The sequence below is a fragment of the Phoenix dactylifera genome, chromosome 3 (assembly GCF_009389715.1).
Source record: "Phoenix dactylifera cultivar Barhee BC4 chromosome 3, palm_55x_up_171113_PBpolish2nd_filt_p, whole genome shotgun sequence".
NCBI lineage: Eukaryota > Viridiplantae > Streptophyta > Magnoliopsida > Arecales > Arecaceae > Phoenix > Phoenix dactylifera.
Window position 1 is genome coordinate 8,400,530 of NC_052394.1, and position 15,700 is coordinate 8,416,229.

Genomic DNA, 15,700 nt, shown 5'->3' on the forward strand with positions numbered 1-15,700 from the left:
GCAGCTGAACTTTGTTTCTTGGTTCCTTCTTGTCAGATATCATCGGGTAGCTACTATTAATCTTTTCCTGATTTGCCTTACTGATTTCCTGGAAAGATTTAGGGGGATTTCGATGCCAATGTCCTGCTATTATTCCTCCTCTCCAAGTCCTCTCTTATTCACGAGTTTGTATGGCTTATTGCTAGCTGCTGATATCTTTGTATGAAAGAAATTTTTGGACATTCGAGGCATTTATTACTCTGTTCGGCTTATTTACCGTCTGCCACTTATACTCTGCTTAGCCCATCGAGCCATTCTGTAGAGAATTTGACATGAGCAAACCCTTATGGCTTCAGAAGAGTTCTCTTGGAAGAAATTTCTTTCAGGCGCATGAGTTTTCTTCCATATCCATCAACTACTGAAATCAAGTTTGCTAAAAAGGATAAAAAAAAAAAAGCACAAGAACTTGGAATTAAGATTAGATTCCGGTTGATCTGCTGAGGTTCTCCATGCGTTCAGATTTGCTCCATTGTACAGTGAGAAAATACAATGCAATTTAGCCCATGCGGCAGGACATAATAGATATATCACCTGCATAGTTTGTACCTTCATTGTTACTATTTTACCAATATGGATGTCATTTAATTGTAATATAGCACCTGCACAGAAATTATCAACTAATAGGCTTATCTCAAGCCGCAAACACTGACTCCTAATTTTTATAGCTTAGAAAGGTCGTGATATGAGCATCGAAACAGGCATAATAAGCAGAGACCATTTCTTTGCTCTATACATCGCTCAAAGTACTCTCAGAACAGGTATATTTCTTCATTCTACGTACATAACCCTATGAACCATATAAACGTGGCTAACGGGCCGGGTCAACTCGGTGGTGCCTTCAGAACAACCAGTGAGACACCTTCCTCACCAAGGCCTTCTCCTCTATGGTACGTAGACTTGGCTTCCACCCCTTGGTTGAAAACTGGCTGCTGATCAGAAACTCCGGCTCAGCCCCGAAGACCTCCGGCGACCATTCGGCCCCTCCAACGTTCTCCTCTCTCTCCATCAATTGGTCATCATCGTTTCCCTCGGCCATCTCCTCCTTTTCTTTCGCAGCAACACCTGCCATGCAAATGCCAAGAACTAGGCTAAGGCTCTTAGCCAAAGATGGCGGAGATCGTGACCGCAGCACCGATCGAGCCAGCGACAGGATCCTTCGGGCCTCGTCGGCCGGCAGCCTCCCGCGTGTCATGGGGAGCATGAGGTAGGCCTTATCGGGGTCCAGCGTGTGGTCGGCCGGCAACGGTGCCATCCTGGTGGCGCCGGCAGAGAGCGACTGCATGTCAACCACAAACTGCCTCGGGTGCTCGAGCATGAGCTCCGCCACAGAGATCGGGCGATCGAACTCCTGGACCGTGCCGTCGGAGAGCACGACCTTCCCGCCACCGCCGCCACCGCCGCCGCCGCCGCCGCCGCCATCCGGTGCCTGGCAGGAAACGAAGTTTCCCATGGGAGGACGAGCGGAAGGTAAGCCAAGGTGGTGCAATGGAGGGGGCAAGGGGGAATATGAGGAGGGAGCGGTGGTTAGGAGCGTGCGGGCACCGCCGGGAGTTCAAATTTGAAGTGATCAAGGATGTGCGTTGAACGAGCGTGTGGGTTTAGTCTAGGTATGCCGACCACTCAACGAACACTGAATTCATCCAATTAGATGCTGCCAAGTTGTGGTCTTTTTTTTACGTGGCAGCTTCTGGTTGAATGAATTGGCTGCTGGGTCCGTGACTCACAGCCTGAACCGCTGCCTTTTTTTTTTTTTTAAGTTGGTCGGATTTTTAACTTGGTGAGGTAGGGGAAGCGGTTCGCTGAACTGCTCCTCCTTTTAGCTGTGGACGCGGTGGACTCGTGAGAGGGACGGATGCCAAGATTGGCCCACGATGTCGTGGTCGTGTCAAGTGAGGTACGTGTCGTCTGGACAATGGCTGATGCGATGTTTGCTGTTGGACTGCAGACCCGTCCATTGCTAAAAAAACGCAGTCGGCGATCGGTTTCCACACGGATCCCGTATCTGACCCGCGAGTCCCAGAGCGTGCTCAGAGGCCGTGGAGCGGGAGCGGACCGCAGTTTGTCGTGTCCATTTTGCCTTTGGAAATTTGTCCAGGTGGCATGAGAACGACGTGCTACTGTGCATGAATTCCACTTGATGGATTCCTTTAGCTTCTTCATTGTTTCTGGATGATCCTGTTCGTCTGATTGTTGAGTCCGGTGTGCCGATGATTCTTCCATCATGGTGGATCTAACCAAGTCGAGTATGGGGGAAGACTTTGCATATCAATTCTATTTAGAGAACAATACTATAGCAATCAATTCCCATTAAATTGTTGAGATAGAAAATAAATGTCACTGTTCTATTCCAATCAGAAAAGAATTTCTCGAAAGAAGCTTGGGTGTTGGATGTGAATGCTATCATTTGGATGCATGTTTTTGGCATCCAAAATGTATCACTTCATGGTATGCTATACCATACAAAACCAGATGGTACAAAGGGTATTTTACCGTACTGGTTCAATATTAATATGCAGTACGGAGGACATACCGGCACTTAGTATGCCGAATGAATCTCTGTATTAGACGTACCAATATAGTAATAAAATGATACTAATATGCAGCGTATCTTGCATCACTCATGGAGAAGGAGGTGCCAAGAAGAAGCAAGTAGAGCTTTAGTGGTGGGTAGGATCGCGAGAAGCTGTCAGTCACACAGTTGCTACAGTTTTAGAATATTAAAATCTAGCGAGGGATTTTAGAGAACGCAAGTTTGACGGCTTCTTTAATGTTGTAGACTCTTCGTATGCGTAATATCGTGAGGAAATGGATTGTCATGTCGCCATTGGATGTCTAGCCCCTTTGATGTAATTTTATAGAAGAAATTTGGGTTAGCTTTGCAAAGAGATAGACAATTGTTTTAATGTATGTAGGTGGGGCAAACCATCAATTACGTGCCAAAACTAATGAATAAGCTCATAAAGAATTGATAATTGAAATTGCATGGAGCTGAAACTAATTAATTAGCTTTAATTATTAGAACTCCAGTTGTATTTTTGTAAACTTTCTGATGAGCATTTTTAGCTGTCCCTTGGATATATTAACTCGACTAACCAGTATTTTGATCATTGGTTAACTATAGCATTTTAATTGGTTTTCAAAAGCCAAGGCTACATGTGTTGTTTTTAGCTAGGAATAAAAATGGAAAAAGGGATTGTAGTAGGAGGACTAGAAAATAGTCTTTTAATATACGACAAAGCATACTTAAAATATAAGTATGCATGCATTAATTACAGTCCACGAGCTAACTTTATGGACCAATTCCTCCCAATTTTTTGACAGATTCAAAGTTCTACCATCAATTCAATGATTGTACAGAAGAATATGAATGTCTATGCAAGGATGATGCTCCTAAAACAAGGGATCTTTTTCAAGAATATTAAAGAACAACAATCAAGCATGTCACACATGATCACTCTTTTTTCATAGGTTAAAACTTGTAATGAGTTTGCGTGCATTACAAAATTTTGCATTTGATGTTAACATTTGACATGGTAAATGTTAACTTGAACATCTCAATTAGATATTAGAATTTGTACATAATTTTAATTGCGCAGTTATTTGCATATGTTGGTAGATCTAATATATTTCTTTTCTTTTTTAGTATGAGTAGAAGGTTATACTAATTTTCTGAAACTTGTTTAGTTGTTGTTCTGTTTTTCTCTCCAAGCCATGAGATTGTGATTTAAGGTTGTATTAACCATGTTCAATCCATTGACCTATGATATTACAATAAATAAATATTTACATAATATAGATATATTTTTAAAGTATATAAATGTATAACTTTATTATATATGAAATATCTGTCTTACAAAAAATTATAATATTTTACAACCTATGCTTGCAATATAAAGAATGTTCACTGATATCTTTTACTAAACATGTCATGCAACTAATATATAGTGGCAAAAATAATGAAAGAATTTGGACTTAGATGGTAAGCTCTTGACATGGCTGAAATCAAACTCTAATCCTAAAAGATAAAATAATAATATACATTTTATTTTTCACATTTTAGTGTTTTTTAAATAGCTAATCCAAATGAGCCATGCGATTGACCAACTTAGGTCAACGGGTTGCATAGATTTGTGGAATTTGCAGATTTTGGATATATCCGATCAAAACATATACTTTTGGATCGACAGTTGGATTGATAATCTAATGGAGCTCTCAGGTTCTGAAACATTGAACATGATGGGAGCTAGCCTTTCATGAAATATCCATGCTCTTGGTGCATCTGATGGTGTGACGGTGTAAACATGAGAAACCAAAACAAACCCTAATTGGATTCGTGGATGGTGTCAAGCACCGGCCTCCACTGCCGGTGACCACCAATCCGTTGACCAGGAAAACCGGCAACCTTCCCCTCCTTAGACAACCCGTTCTCCTCCCCTCCCCTCTCCGCGTCTTCACCGGCTACCGCCGGGAATACCCGGCTCCCATACCCACATCCCTGCTTCCCCTTCTTCCCCTTCCTCCTCCACCTCCTCCCACCTTCGACGGCGCCGATCGCGATCGCGATCTGCTGGTCGGAGATCCTGGACCCGATCCGGTCCACCGGCAGCAGCAGGTACACCTCCTCGGGCCGCAGCTCCTCCTCGGCCCGCAAACCGGACACCCGTCGCGTCCTCACCACCTCCTCTGCATGCGCCACCACGTGACCGGGGGCCTCCAGCATCAGATCCGCCACGCCGGCGGGAATCTCGACTCGCCGGAGATTCCCCTCGGCGTCCACCACCTTGGCCGTGCGCGGTCTGGTGCTCCGCCGGATGCATGAGCCGTGGTTGCCCATGGATATCGTCGAAGACGATGCGCTAGTAGTCTCTACTCTCAGGCTTTCTTCTCAAGGAAAAACTCTAATCTTTAACTGTGACGATGAGAGCTTGGGTTGGGAGTTTGGAGACGAGGGGAAAGTATTTATTGTGGTGGGGAGGAAAGAGAGGAAAAATCCGGTGAGATCGGCGCGTGGCGAGAGGAGGAAAAGTTGGTGGTAAGACCGCGGACGAGATGAACCTTCGCTCTGCTGACGACCGAGGACGGACGCGATTTGACTTTGCCTTTTTCCGTATCTTCTTGAGTGGAGAGACCGACGGTCAGCCAAACTCTAATATTACTTGGAGGTTGGGATCGGGTTGGATGCTGGTTGGACCAAAATTCACCGCTTCAGATTCAATCTATTTATTTAAAAAAAATAAAATTTTAAATTTAAATTTAATTTTTTAATTAAATAGATAATTTGATTCGATCTATATAATTAAATAGATAAAGTAGATTGAGCATATTGGGTTAAATAGGTTAGAAACATATTAAGCATATTTTAAATAGGTTAAATAAGTTCGATTCTTGTTCTGATTCTGATTTTGATTCTCGTCATGAACCAAACATGTTGGGATATGGTCATTTTGATTTCCATTTAAATTCATTTCAATTCTGATTCTAATTTTTGGTTGCTATATATTACTAAAATGATCTAAGGTAAAATATGGAAGCGCTTGAAGCAAGAAGCTTTAGGGTTAGCTTAACTATGAGATTTTTGCATATACTAGATTAACATCTACTTTAGTTGCATGCAAGAGGCATAATACATCTTTATTTCTGGTGAGTGCATTTCTTTTGTTTCTTTCATCCTAAGAGCACGAGCAACCACAGTGCATTCATCTAAAGATTAGAAATTTTCATTACGGATGCATGCAATGAAGATGGAGTGAGGTGAAAAAGAAGGTACATACGGGAAGTGAAGAAAAGGGCTATTACCTAACATATATGTCATGTATTATGACAAGGAGAGGAACTAACCATCAATAAACCAGGTGATGATACCATGGTTTACATTTTGGTCCTATTTGGAAGCTTGGCTATAGCAAGTACATGATCCTTCCCAAGTCAATGGAAACTCTTGAGTAAAAAGGACTATGAATAATTATCCTCATAACCCACATTGTTGGAATAGGAGTCTCGTAGAACGAGGGATATGGAAGTACTTGGAAGAGGCCTCAAATTCTCTAATTGTGAGAAGCTATGTGATGAATGTTTTCAGAAAAGGTGATCATAAATGTCTTAAGAAGTTTCGAGACATCTTATATATCAAGGGAAAGAAGTTGTACTACTGAAAAGGCATGAGTAACCTATTTGTCTTCTTAGGTGTCTTCAAATCCTTTCACACGCATTTGGCTTTATACTGATCCTTTTCATGATATATGTTTAATTGGCCATAGTGTACTTTAAAAATTTTCCCTAGATATCTAGTTCTAAATTCTTGCAATATTTTACCACTAACGAGGCTTCCCGTATAGTCTTATAATTTCAAACTACGGTGTTATGAATGAAAGTTATGCTAAACTTTCTTGGTAGATCTAAAATTAAAAAGTAAGAGGCTTATGGTTTGAAGTTTTCGCGATGCAGAGACTAAATGTATATCAAAAGTAAGAATCTATAAATGTATCTCCAAAAAAATCCATATATAATGTGCTCATCCATTAGAGTATGTTTGATTATTTTGACAAGTGCCAGAAAAAAAAGAAAAGAAAAGAAAATCTAAAAAAAGATTTTTAAACTTCGGAAGCTCATGTTTACGCTATTTGGTTTCTCATCATTCAAACAGCTGAAAAGAAATTCATTTTTCTGAACATCTTAATTTTTCAAAACCAATACCAAGCATGCAAAAATACTCTTAGGGAACCATTAAAAAATTTTCCTTGAATGCAAGTCCAGAATAGCAGTTTAAACCCAATTGGCAAACAATTAAGTTAATCTTCAATTGCTTAGCAGTTGCTAATCTTTGTACGAATATTGGCCAAAGATAAGCTGGCCTTTGCACAAAATGTTTCAAACTGCAACTACACTGATGAAGCGCTTATAAGATGGTGATATCTGGGATAGCACACGGCGGGAATGCTTCTTCCCAATCTCAGACTTCGGTGCCTCACCGACTCCGCCTTGCAGGCACCGACGCTGGCAAACGAATTTTTATGCGGACTCGCGGAGCCTCGTCGGGCAGTTAAAGATGCCTCCCAATTCCCAAACAAAGCTAGATCGCAGATCTAAAATCCCGCATAAATATTCACCTGAAAATCTTGTTTCCAAGCGGGTATTTCGCCTGATCCGCAGTCATTCTCCAGAATATCTAAACCGTGGCCAAACGATACGAGGGCCCCACCTGAGGTTGGGATACGTGGCGTCCATCCAGCGGGTGAGACCGGTCTCAGGACACGGTCCCGTGTGTACCTCACCTACATCACCCTGCCCGTTTACCGTTCTTCTCTTTCTTCGTCTTTGCCTCTCTTTCTCTTTCTCCCCTTCTTCCGCCGGTGCGCTGACATCGAGGACGCAGCATTCGACCGCGATCTCGTCGGAATCTACTCTATATCCACCGCTCTCATCGACTGGATCCGTCCGAACGCCGCCGTAGGCCCCGCGGCCCTCGCTTCTCTAAAGGTGTGGGCTGGATCTCCAACTCTTTCTACTCTTATGGAGCCCCAAGAAGCTCGCTTCTAAGATTAGGGTTTCCGGGAATGAATTCTTTCTTGCCCTTTCATCTTCTTCTCTGTCTTTAGATCTTGATCTGGGCTCCAAGCGGGTGTCTTCGATCTCTCTGGGGTTTATATAATCGGATCGAGGGTTTTTGATGTGGGTCATTCGATCTTTTAGTGTTCACTTCTGTCGTTCTGCAGGGATTTAGTTCGATCTATTCTTTGGCGAGTCCCTGAGAAGAGAATCTTTAACATGTGATTTTTTGAAGTTTTTCACTGAGACCAAGGAGTACATCTCTCCCTGTTTTGAATGTTAGTTTCGATGATTTTGTGACTTGGTTTCTGATGGGATTTTAGAAATTTCTGTGTAGTTATGATCATCTGCGTTAATTGGATTTGCAATTCAGCATAGATCCTCTGCGTTAATTAGATTTGAAGTTCAGTATAGATCGTACTCTGATTCATGAACTTAAATTTATATAGGTGCGTGGTGTTGATTCTATAGAGATATTATGGCTCGGTGGGTTGTTTCTTAGATCTTTCTGGTGTTAAACTGAAGATTTTTGAGCATATCTTGCTGTAAGGGAATTTGTGATTGAAGGAATTCGGTATATGGATACAGATATCTGCTGCAATATTCTTTGGTTAGGCTAGAGTGATGACATGAAATTTCAGCTTGCCTATTGTTGTAGGAGAAGATCTGGGATTTTCTTGTTACCCATTGAACTTGTGATGTGGTGTCTGTTTAATTTGCATTTATATACAAGTGTTGCTGCAGGAATTTTGTCCATTTATGTTGAGAATTGATATCCTTTAGTTTCTTTCCAGTTATCGCTCTTTGTTTTTTGTTGTCATTTGTATGTTCCATGATGTGTATGTTCCATGATTTGTATGTTCCATGATTTGTATGTTCCATGATTTGTATGTATACTATTGTTATCTTGTTTTCAGAAGACAACTTTGGCTATATATGGTTCCATTTTTGGGGTTTTGACATATAAGTAGATTTTATGTTTTAGTTTTAATGTTTTTGGTAGTCTGCATATGGTGTATTTCCCTTTAACCAGTGGCATTTGTTATGATGATCGTCTTATATGCGTGTAAAGATTTTTATCTGGGTTGCTTGAGAGATTGTTTTAAGCTAAGGTTTAATTATGACAATGTTTTACTGTTCATAATTATGACATGATCTTTATTTTTTGTTACAGGAATTTGATCTTTATTTATAATTGACTGCATTTCTTTTTCCTGCTCAGTGCTTTACCCATTTTTCTTTCCTAACCCTCTTATGCACATGCTTTTAATGAGGCATTCATTAGTTTTTATTTTTGCTGGTCTTTATGTCTGCACCTCATTGTTTTCCTTCCAATTCTATTGACAAGTTTATTCAGTTTGGGTTTTTTATGTAAAATTTCATGCCCTCTTGTTGCTTAATATCCAAGAGTTGGATTTCTTTCTAATAAATTAGTATGTGGTCTTCATCTTCACTATTTATGTGATGCGACAATGAAGTTTGTACTTTGGAAAGTCATTTATTAGTTCTGATTTGCTCAGTTACTTGTAATATAGTTCCTATCTAGCCATACAAAAACTTGATCATGGAGAATGGGGAAATGGAAAGTGCAAATCAGGAAACACATTCACAAAGTGGGCGGCGATATACACCAGTTGTCACCCATGATCAAGCTGTGCTTCAGATGTCTTCCATAGAGCCTATACCGCCAGAGATCCCACTGAAGTAAGTTCTCTGCATCCAAGATGTTTGATTCACATACATTTGACATACTTCTTTTAAATTATAAGGTTTCAATCTCCTGCCAAATTCCAATAGTAGTTTCTGTGTCATTCATTAGAGGCTGTTGTTGGAGCTTTTTCCCATCATATAGTCTGTGTGCTTGTTCACTGTAGACTGCTTAAAGAAGAAGTGGCATATAATAAGGATATTAGTATATCAGGCCAAATCACTATATGATGGAGGAGAGTTCCTCTGCAGTTCGTTAATTTTTTACAAAACCCACCCGCATTACTTATAACATGACCTCATGAAAATTCACGGTACTGATCTTTTCTGGAAACATGCTTGTATCACCAGGGTGCCTTGCTAGTCCTTACTGAGTGACTGGTATCGATCCTTTGACCTTCTAGTCTTTCATATCTATATCCAAAAATTTAAAAAGTTAAGACTCCCATTTTAAAGGTTTCGAACTTGCAACTAAGGGATTATCAATACCCATTGATGATTATGTAGATGGTGCCAATCCATGTGGTTGAGGGTTGTCAGTGCTATTTCTGTTCTAATACAGTGTACATCTCTCTGCTGATGTAGAATGCTGAAGAATAACAGGTTTAGAGCTTCCTGGGTTTTATTTTCTATTAGTTTTCTAATTAATTTTAAAAAAATTATCACCTAAACTCCTCAAGGCATGACTATGTAAAATTTCGTCACAATAATCTTGAATTATCTCAGTGGGTTGTTCTGATTTTTGGCTTCTTTCTCCCATAGTACAGTGTGACAAAAAGAATTCCTCGTAGAGCACTAATGCTCCTTCACATATTGCGGTGTGCCATGTTCAGTTGATCAAGACAAAAGCAGGTCAACTGTTATTGATCACAGGAGGAGGGTTTAATTGTTTGGTCTAGGAATGTTGTATATTTAGGACTCATTTGGTATGCTTATGTTAGGTTGAGCATTTACTCTCCCGAAAAAGTTGTATGAAATATGTATTATACCCTTAATAAAGGAAAAGTCCTTACCCACGGATTTTGATGGCTTAAGGGTACTTTTGGAAAAAAAGGGATCCCAATTTCCAACTGGTGGGAAAGTAGCTTTTCCATGTCCTCCATAGATTTTTCTTTTCCATAAAATATGAAAATCCTATTCTTATGAGAATGTTACTTTTCCGTCTCTCTCCTTTGAAAACTTGAACCAAACAAGAGACATTTTTTTGTTTTTCCGTTGACCATACTTTCCCCCCTTCTTTTTTCGTGAACCAAACGAGTCCTTATTAGAAGATTCCTTATCAAAGCATGCAGATCTTAGAAATATAATTTATCGAGGCAACCCAAATTGCGCAGTGACTTTATGGTTTGCTTTTGTCTTCCTTAAATTGGCCAAACTTGGTTTTTCCTCGATAATAAAACTATCTAGAAACATAGATGAATAGTCAGGGATGTAGGTGCAAATAACATGGTTCTCACCATCAAGACTACGATCATTTACATTATTTGTACTTTCCAAATGCTATTTCTATTTGTTCCACTTGACCAATTCATCCTTATTCTTTAGAAGGGTCTGCTTAGTGTTGTTGCCCATTACAAGTGCAGCACCATTCACTGATTGTCTGAGAAGGAAGGAAAAATGAGATCTGTTCAACAGGATGTTCAGAAATCAACGTAAGCGAAAAAAAAGGTTACCTATTTGCTTCATATGGCAAACATGTTTTATGCAAAGGCATAAGAAGCGAGTTTATTTGCCTTGTCTTTGCTGATATAAGAAGGGACTTAAGCATATTTTTGGGCTAGCACATACTGACTATACCAATAAACTCATGGTAATGCTTTTACTTTTAATCTTTGTCCAATGTTCCATTGAACAATTGTAGTCGACTATCTAGTTGTTCATGTGAGAGAAAATAGTATTATTGAAGACTGGGTTTATATTGGTGAAAAATACTATCTAATCCAATGATAGTTACTTATTTGTTTTAAGAGAAAGAATTCATTTCAATGCTAGGACGTAAAATTATTTTGATATGTAGTTTTTTTGTGATTGGGCCTTCATGCAATCATAAGGTTGCTCTACCGTGTCTTGGGTGTCATAGATTTGAAACATAGAAACAACCTCTCTGCATGTGAGGCTAAGGCTGCATATATCTGACCCTTTCTAGATTGCGCAATGGCGGGAGCCTCATGCACCAAGATGCCCTTGTACTTTTTTTGATTTGATTGGACACTTTGAGTGCTTTGTTTCTTTTCTAATGCAGCTATGGAGCAATATTAAGCAGAAGCCAGCAAGTTTTTGTCATGAAATTTAAATAGGTTGAGGGTATTGCTGAAATCAAAGACTTAACAATATCTCATATGGAACCTCTAAATCTCAGGTTTCTTGACATGTTAGGCGCTTGGACATGTAACATTCCTTGGCACTCCATCTTTCTAAATCTTCACCTCCACATGTTTGCTTTTCACACTTTGCTATCAAAGTTGTCAAGTCTGATATTACGTTTAACAAACATGTTATTCCTTTTATAAGATTGCAGAATGGTCCAACTAGTTTCTTATTATATTATATAGACACACACACACACACACGTATTATTACACACATGGATAACTTATATGTGTCCTGTGTTTCTTAGGATGATTATATCTCAGATACTTCTGGACTATTGGTGGCTGTCTCATGTGCCCAAACAACACTGCTTGATGAGGGTCATTTCACCATCATATAGTTTAGCAACATAATCTCCTTCTTTAATCTCATAAAAATAGAGTCTTCTCACCTGCATATATTTAGCAATATATTTCAGAAAAATGATATAATCTCCTGCTTTAGCACTATAAAATAAGTACCATCTATGGCTTACAGTATCATTTTATTGCTCCTCTCTGATCATCGTATTTATATTGCCATTCTTTTCTGTAATAACTAGAATGCCATCTGAATGACAGATTATCTAGTTCTCAGGAGTAGATGATGCATACTGGAGTTGTTTGTCACTTTGTTTGTTGTTTAAACTTGCATCCTTTGTTTCTTGCTCCTAGTTAGCTATCCTAGATAGCTTGTGGCCTTTCAGCATTAAGACACATGCTAGTAAGGTACGCCGTACCGGCTTGAACCGGGCGGTATAGGGCGCATCATATCATATCGATTCGGTACTAGTATCGGGTATGGGTGGCATACTAACATTTGGTATGCCAAAAAAAAAAACTCCATACCGTACCGACACTGTGCTAGTGTGACACCAGTATGGAGTCTGGTATCGAGACGACGAATCTTGTATGCTACCATCCACTCACTATATGATGCACCTTCTGCCTTTTCACATGTTGCACTTTCTGACTTTTCACATGTTTAGGAGGTGGTTTGTTGGAGATATTGTTTTTGTATAGTTTGCATTGTATAATCATATATGCTGATACTTTTTATTCCGCATATTATGCATGAGAGGGGCTATGACCAATTGTAAGTGTAAATTTTGGCATTTTTTCATCTAGAATGGAGTAATTGCACTATTGTATCGTTTAAACAATTTCTTCTCTCGTTAGACTACATAAGAGCCACAAAACAGAAATTCTATCAATATATTGGCTTGTCCTTTTCCCCCAATATGCATGTTAGTTAAGTATGTGTTGTTTTGGTATACTTACCAGTATGGATTGAATGTTTCAGTGAATGTAGTCTAGGGTGCACATTTCCTTGTTATTAGTAACATTCAAATTACTCATAGAAGTCACTTAAATTTCTGGTCTGTATTGCTAATTGCCATTGTTCTCATCTGTATTGCTATTACTACACCTATATGATACTAATTTGTGTTTTTCCCCCTTTTGGTAGGAAACTCAATTTGCGCTCTCAGGTAAACATGGACCCCAGTACAAGAGGGGAGTCTTCTGATAGTCATGGTGCGTCCAATGGATCTCAAAACGAATCAAAACTAGAGCTGTTTGGTTTTGATTCTCTTGTCAATATTTTGGGACTTAAGAGGTACTAGGCATCTGCTTTATATTATATTTTTTTTTTCTTTTCTGGTAAATCCCTGAAGTGTGATAGCTTACTTTTTATCTGTTGGTAAAACATGCAAGTCATGTCCATCTGCTCAGACATATATCTTTGTTGGTTTAAATGTAAGCATTGGTGTGAAGTAATTTATGTCAATGTTTTAATCAGTTAAGTCATTACAGTATGACAGGGGAACAAATTCCAGCACCTTCTAGTCCTAGAGATGGTGAGGATGTGGCGATTACTCTCGGACGACCCAAGGTATTTTTGGTTCACTCCATCATCTTGCTATGAGTACTAAACTTGTTCTTCCTTTAATTAAATACAGATAAAAAGGTTGCATATTATGCATGCGTCCATCTTATTAGGAAAAGAAAATAGAAATCTTTCTGTTATGCATGCTATTGAATCGTAGAAGGTCTCCCTGAGCCAACTGCTGAGTCTGTGAACATGCTGGAGATCTGAGGAGAGTTTTGTGGCAGTTTTTGTTGAATGGCTGTCCAGCATGTGCTGGACTCTGAAGTCTTCCCATTTAAATCCAATATGTGCTGGATGATTATTTAATGCTGCGTTTTCTTAAATATTGCACCCAAAAATAGATAAACTATGTCTATCTCTGTTTTTCTTAAATACCATGCTTGAAAAATGTGTAAAATGTGTGTATCCAATCAGACTCTCTCAAGACTCCTTGCATGTACATCCCATATGCTGGACACTGGCAATAATAAGTGAATTTGATCTGGGAAATATAGTGGTCAAACATCGTATCCGAGGATCATAATGGGAGGACTTATTTTATGTGTTGAGAAACGAATGTGGTGCCTACTTCGTTCTGTATATATTATATAAGCAGACAGGAGCAATTGCAATGTGTATATTAATGTACTTGTGTATATTTAGTCTCAGCTCCCTATTTGACCAAAATGGCTAATGGTTGCAATCTTGGTTCACAATTTTGGTATTGGATCCAAATATTGGTACCATGCTGATACAGTGTTGGTACGCTCGGTACGAGGGTTGGTTTGGTGTATTGAAACTCGGTTCGCTACTGGCATGTAGTATGCCCGGTACGCGACTGTACGCACCAGTACAGCGAACCTCTTGCAATATTATGTCTAATTGGCCATGTCCGACCCTCTTTGTTTGACAATAATTTTATCTCACTTTGAAAAATCTTTGTCATTCTTTTAGTGCTAGCAACCTCAAGCTAGAATTGCCAGAAACTTTCTACAGGCAGGCTCATAGCGTATACCACAAACATAGAACCAAATAAACCTTGCCATACAATATGCATGTCTTCTTTTATGTGTGTAAATATGTGTGACTTTTCCAAGCAATGTTCTTGTGTAAATATTTTTTTGTCCATGTCCTTGTTTCTTATGCACAATGTAAATAATAAATTATTTCCTTGAGTAAATAAGCTTTGATTTGTCTTGCAGCAAACTGGTCCGAAACTGGGAACTATGATGGGTGTATTTGTGCCATGCCTGCAAAACATCTTGGGAATCATCTACTATATCCGCTTTTCTTGGTATAGAAATTTGTACTGCCTTTTTGAATTGTCCATGTCAACACACAGATTATTCTTTAAATAACTAATAGAAGAAATAAAATTTATACCTGTTTGTTTCCAGTCTATTGTCCAAGATCTTGTGTAGTGGAAATGTTAAGCTATATACATATTAGTAAGTTTTTAATGATCTTTTGATCTTAACTTTGTAACCTATACTTTTAACAGAGAATACTATATAAAGTTCTGCTTAAGAATGTGAAGGAGATTGTAGGCATGCAATTTCATATTGTTTGATGATCTACTAGGTGTAGTCTTGCCAGAATCAGGAGTGGGTGCAGGAGCAGGTAATGGTGTGTGTTCGGGAAGCTGACATTTTAAAAACTCTTAAATTAAGCACTTAGAAAGCGGTGTGGCTTTGAGTTTCTGAGGAACTTTCTTGGTAGGTTTGTTACCCTAGGTAGAAGGTTATTGCTAAGATTGGAGATCTTTTGGCATGGGATACTACACAATTTTTACCATCTTATTCCCAGCATGGAAATGGTATTTGTTGCCTCAGAAATTGCTGTCCTGTAGTGATGGAGAAAATATATCTCTATATAAAATTCGAGGAATACTGGGTGGCTTCAGTAGTTATGAAATCAAAATGTTCAAGTAAGGCCTCTAAAGCATAGGATATAAGGTTTTCAAGTTTGCTATTTGGCTATAGAATGTGTTTACCATTTACATGCTATAAGGTTCCAATCAAGGTTCGCCGTACCGGTACCGAACTCCGTACCGGTGCCGCACTAGTATTGGCGTACCGAGTATCGGTACGGTACGGTATGCGGTACGCCAGGTATACCGACATTGGCGTGCCGATACCGGTACCCATCGGTACGGGTACGGTATGCCCGGTACCGATCGGTACCCGACTGG

At 39.4% G+C, this 15,700-nt stretch overlaps 3 protein-coding genes across 4 annotated transcripts in view; 1 reads left to right on the forward strand and 2 right to left on the reverse strand.

The window, feature by feature from the left end:
* Positions 1-877: 877 nt before the first annotated feature.
* On the reverse strand, positions 878-1,489 carry LOC103701130. The gene has a single exon (XM_008783104.4). The coding sequence runs from the start codon at positions 1,487-1,489 to the stop codon at positions 878-880; it is 612 nt and encodes a 203-aa protein (XP_008781326.2).
* Positions 1,490-3,651: 2,162 nt separating this feature from the next.
* Positions 3,652-4,949, reverse strand: LOC103700955. The gene has a single exon (XM_008782858.4). It carries the CDS (start codon positions 4,871-4,873, stop codon positions 4,361-4,363), a length of 513 nt encoding a protein of 170 aa, XP_008781080.2. The 5' UTR covers positions 4,874-4,949; the 3' UTR covers positions 3,652-4,360.
* Positions 4,950-7,335: 2,386 nt separating this feature from the next.
* Positions 7,336-15,700, forward strand: part of LOC103700956 (cation-chloride cotransporter 1-like) — a 29,550-nt gene continuing 21,185 nt past the window's right edge. For both annotated transcript variants that reach the window (XM_008782859.3, XM_008782860.4), the window contains exons 1-5: positions 7,336-7,515; positions 9,120-9,288; positions 13,108-13,257; positions 13,455-13,533; positions 14,712-14,803. In XM_008782859.3, the coding sequence (XP_008781081.1) occupies positions 9,149-9,288; positions 13,108-13,257; positions 13,455-13,533; positions 14,712-14,803 (461 nt within the window). In that variant the 5' untranslated portion in view covers positions 7,336-7,515; positions 9,120-9,148. The remainder of the gene's footprint in view (positions 7,516-9,119; positions 9,289-13,107; positions 13,258-13,454; positions 13,534-14,711; positions 14,804-15,700) is intronic.

Excerpts from the sequence above, each read along its gene's own strand:
- LOC103700955 (XM_008782858.4), bottom strand. The coding sequence starts at position 4,873 with ATGGGCAACCACGGCTCATGCATCCGGCGGAGCACCAGACCGCGCACG.
- LOC103701130 (XM_008783104.4), bottom strand. The coding sequence starts at position 1,489 with ATGGGAAACTTCGTTTCCTGCCAGGCACCGGATGGCGGCGGCGGCGGC.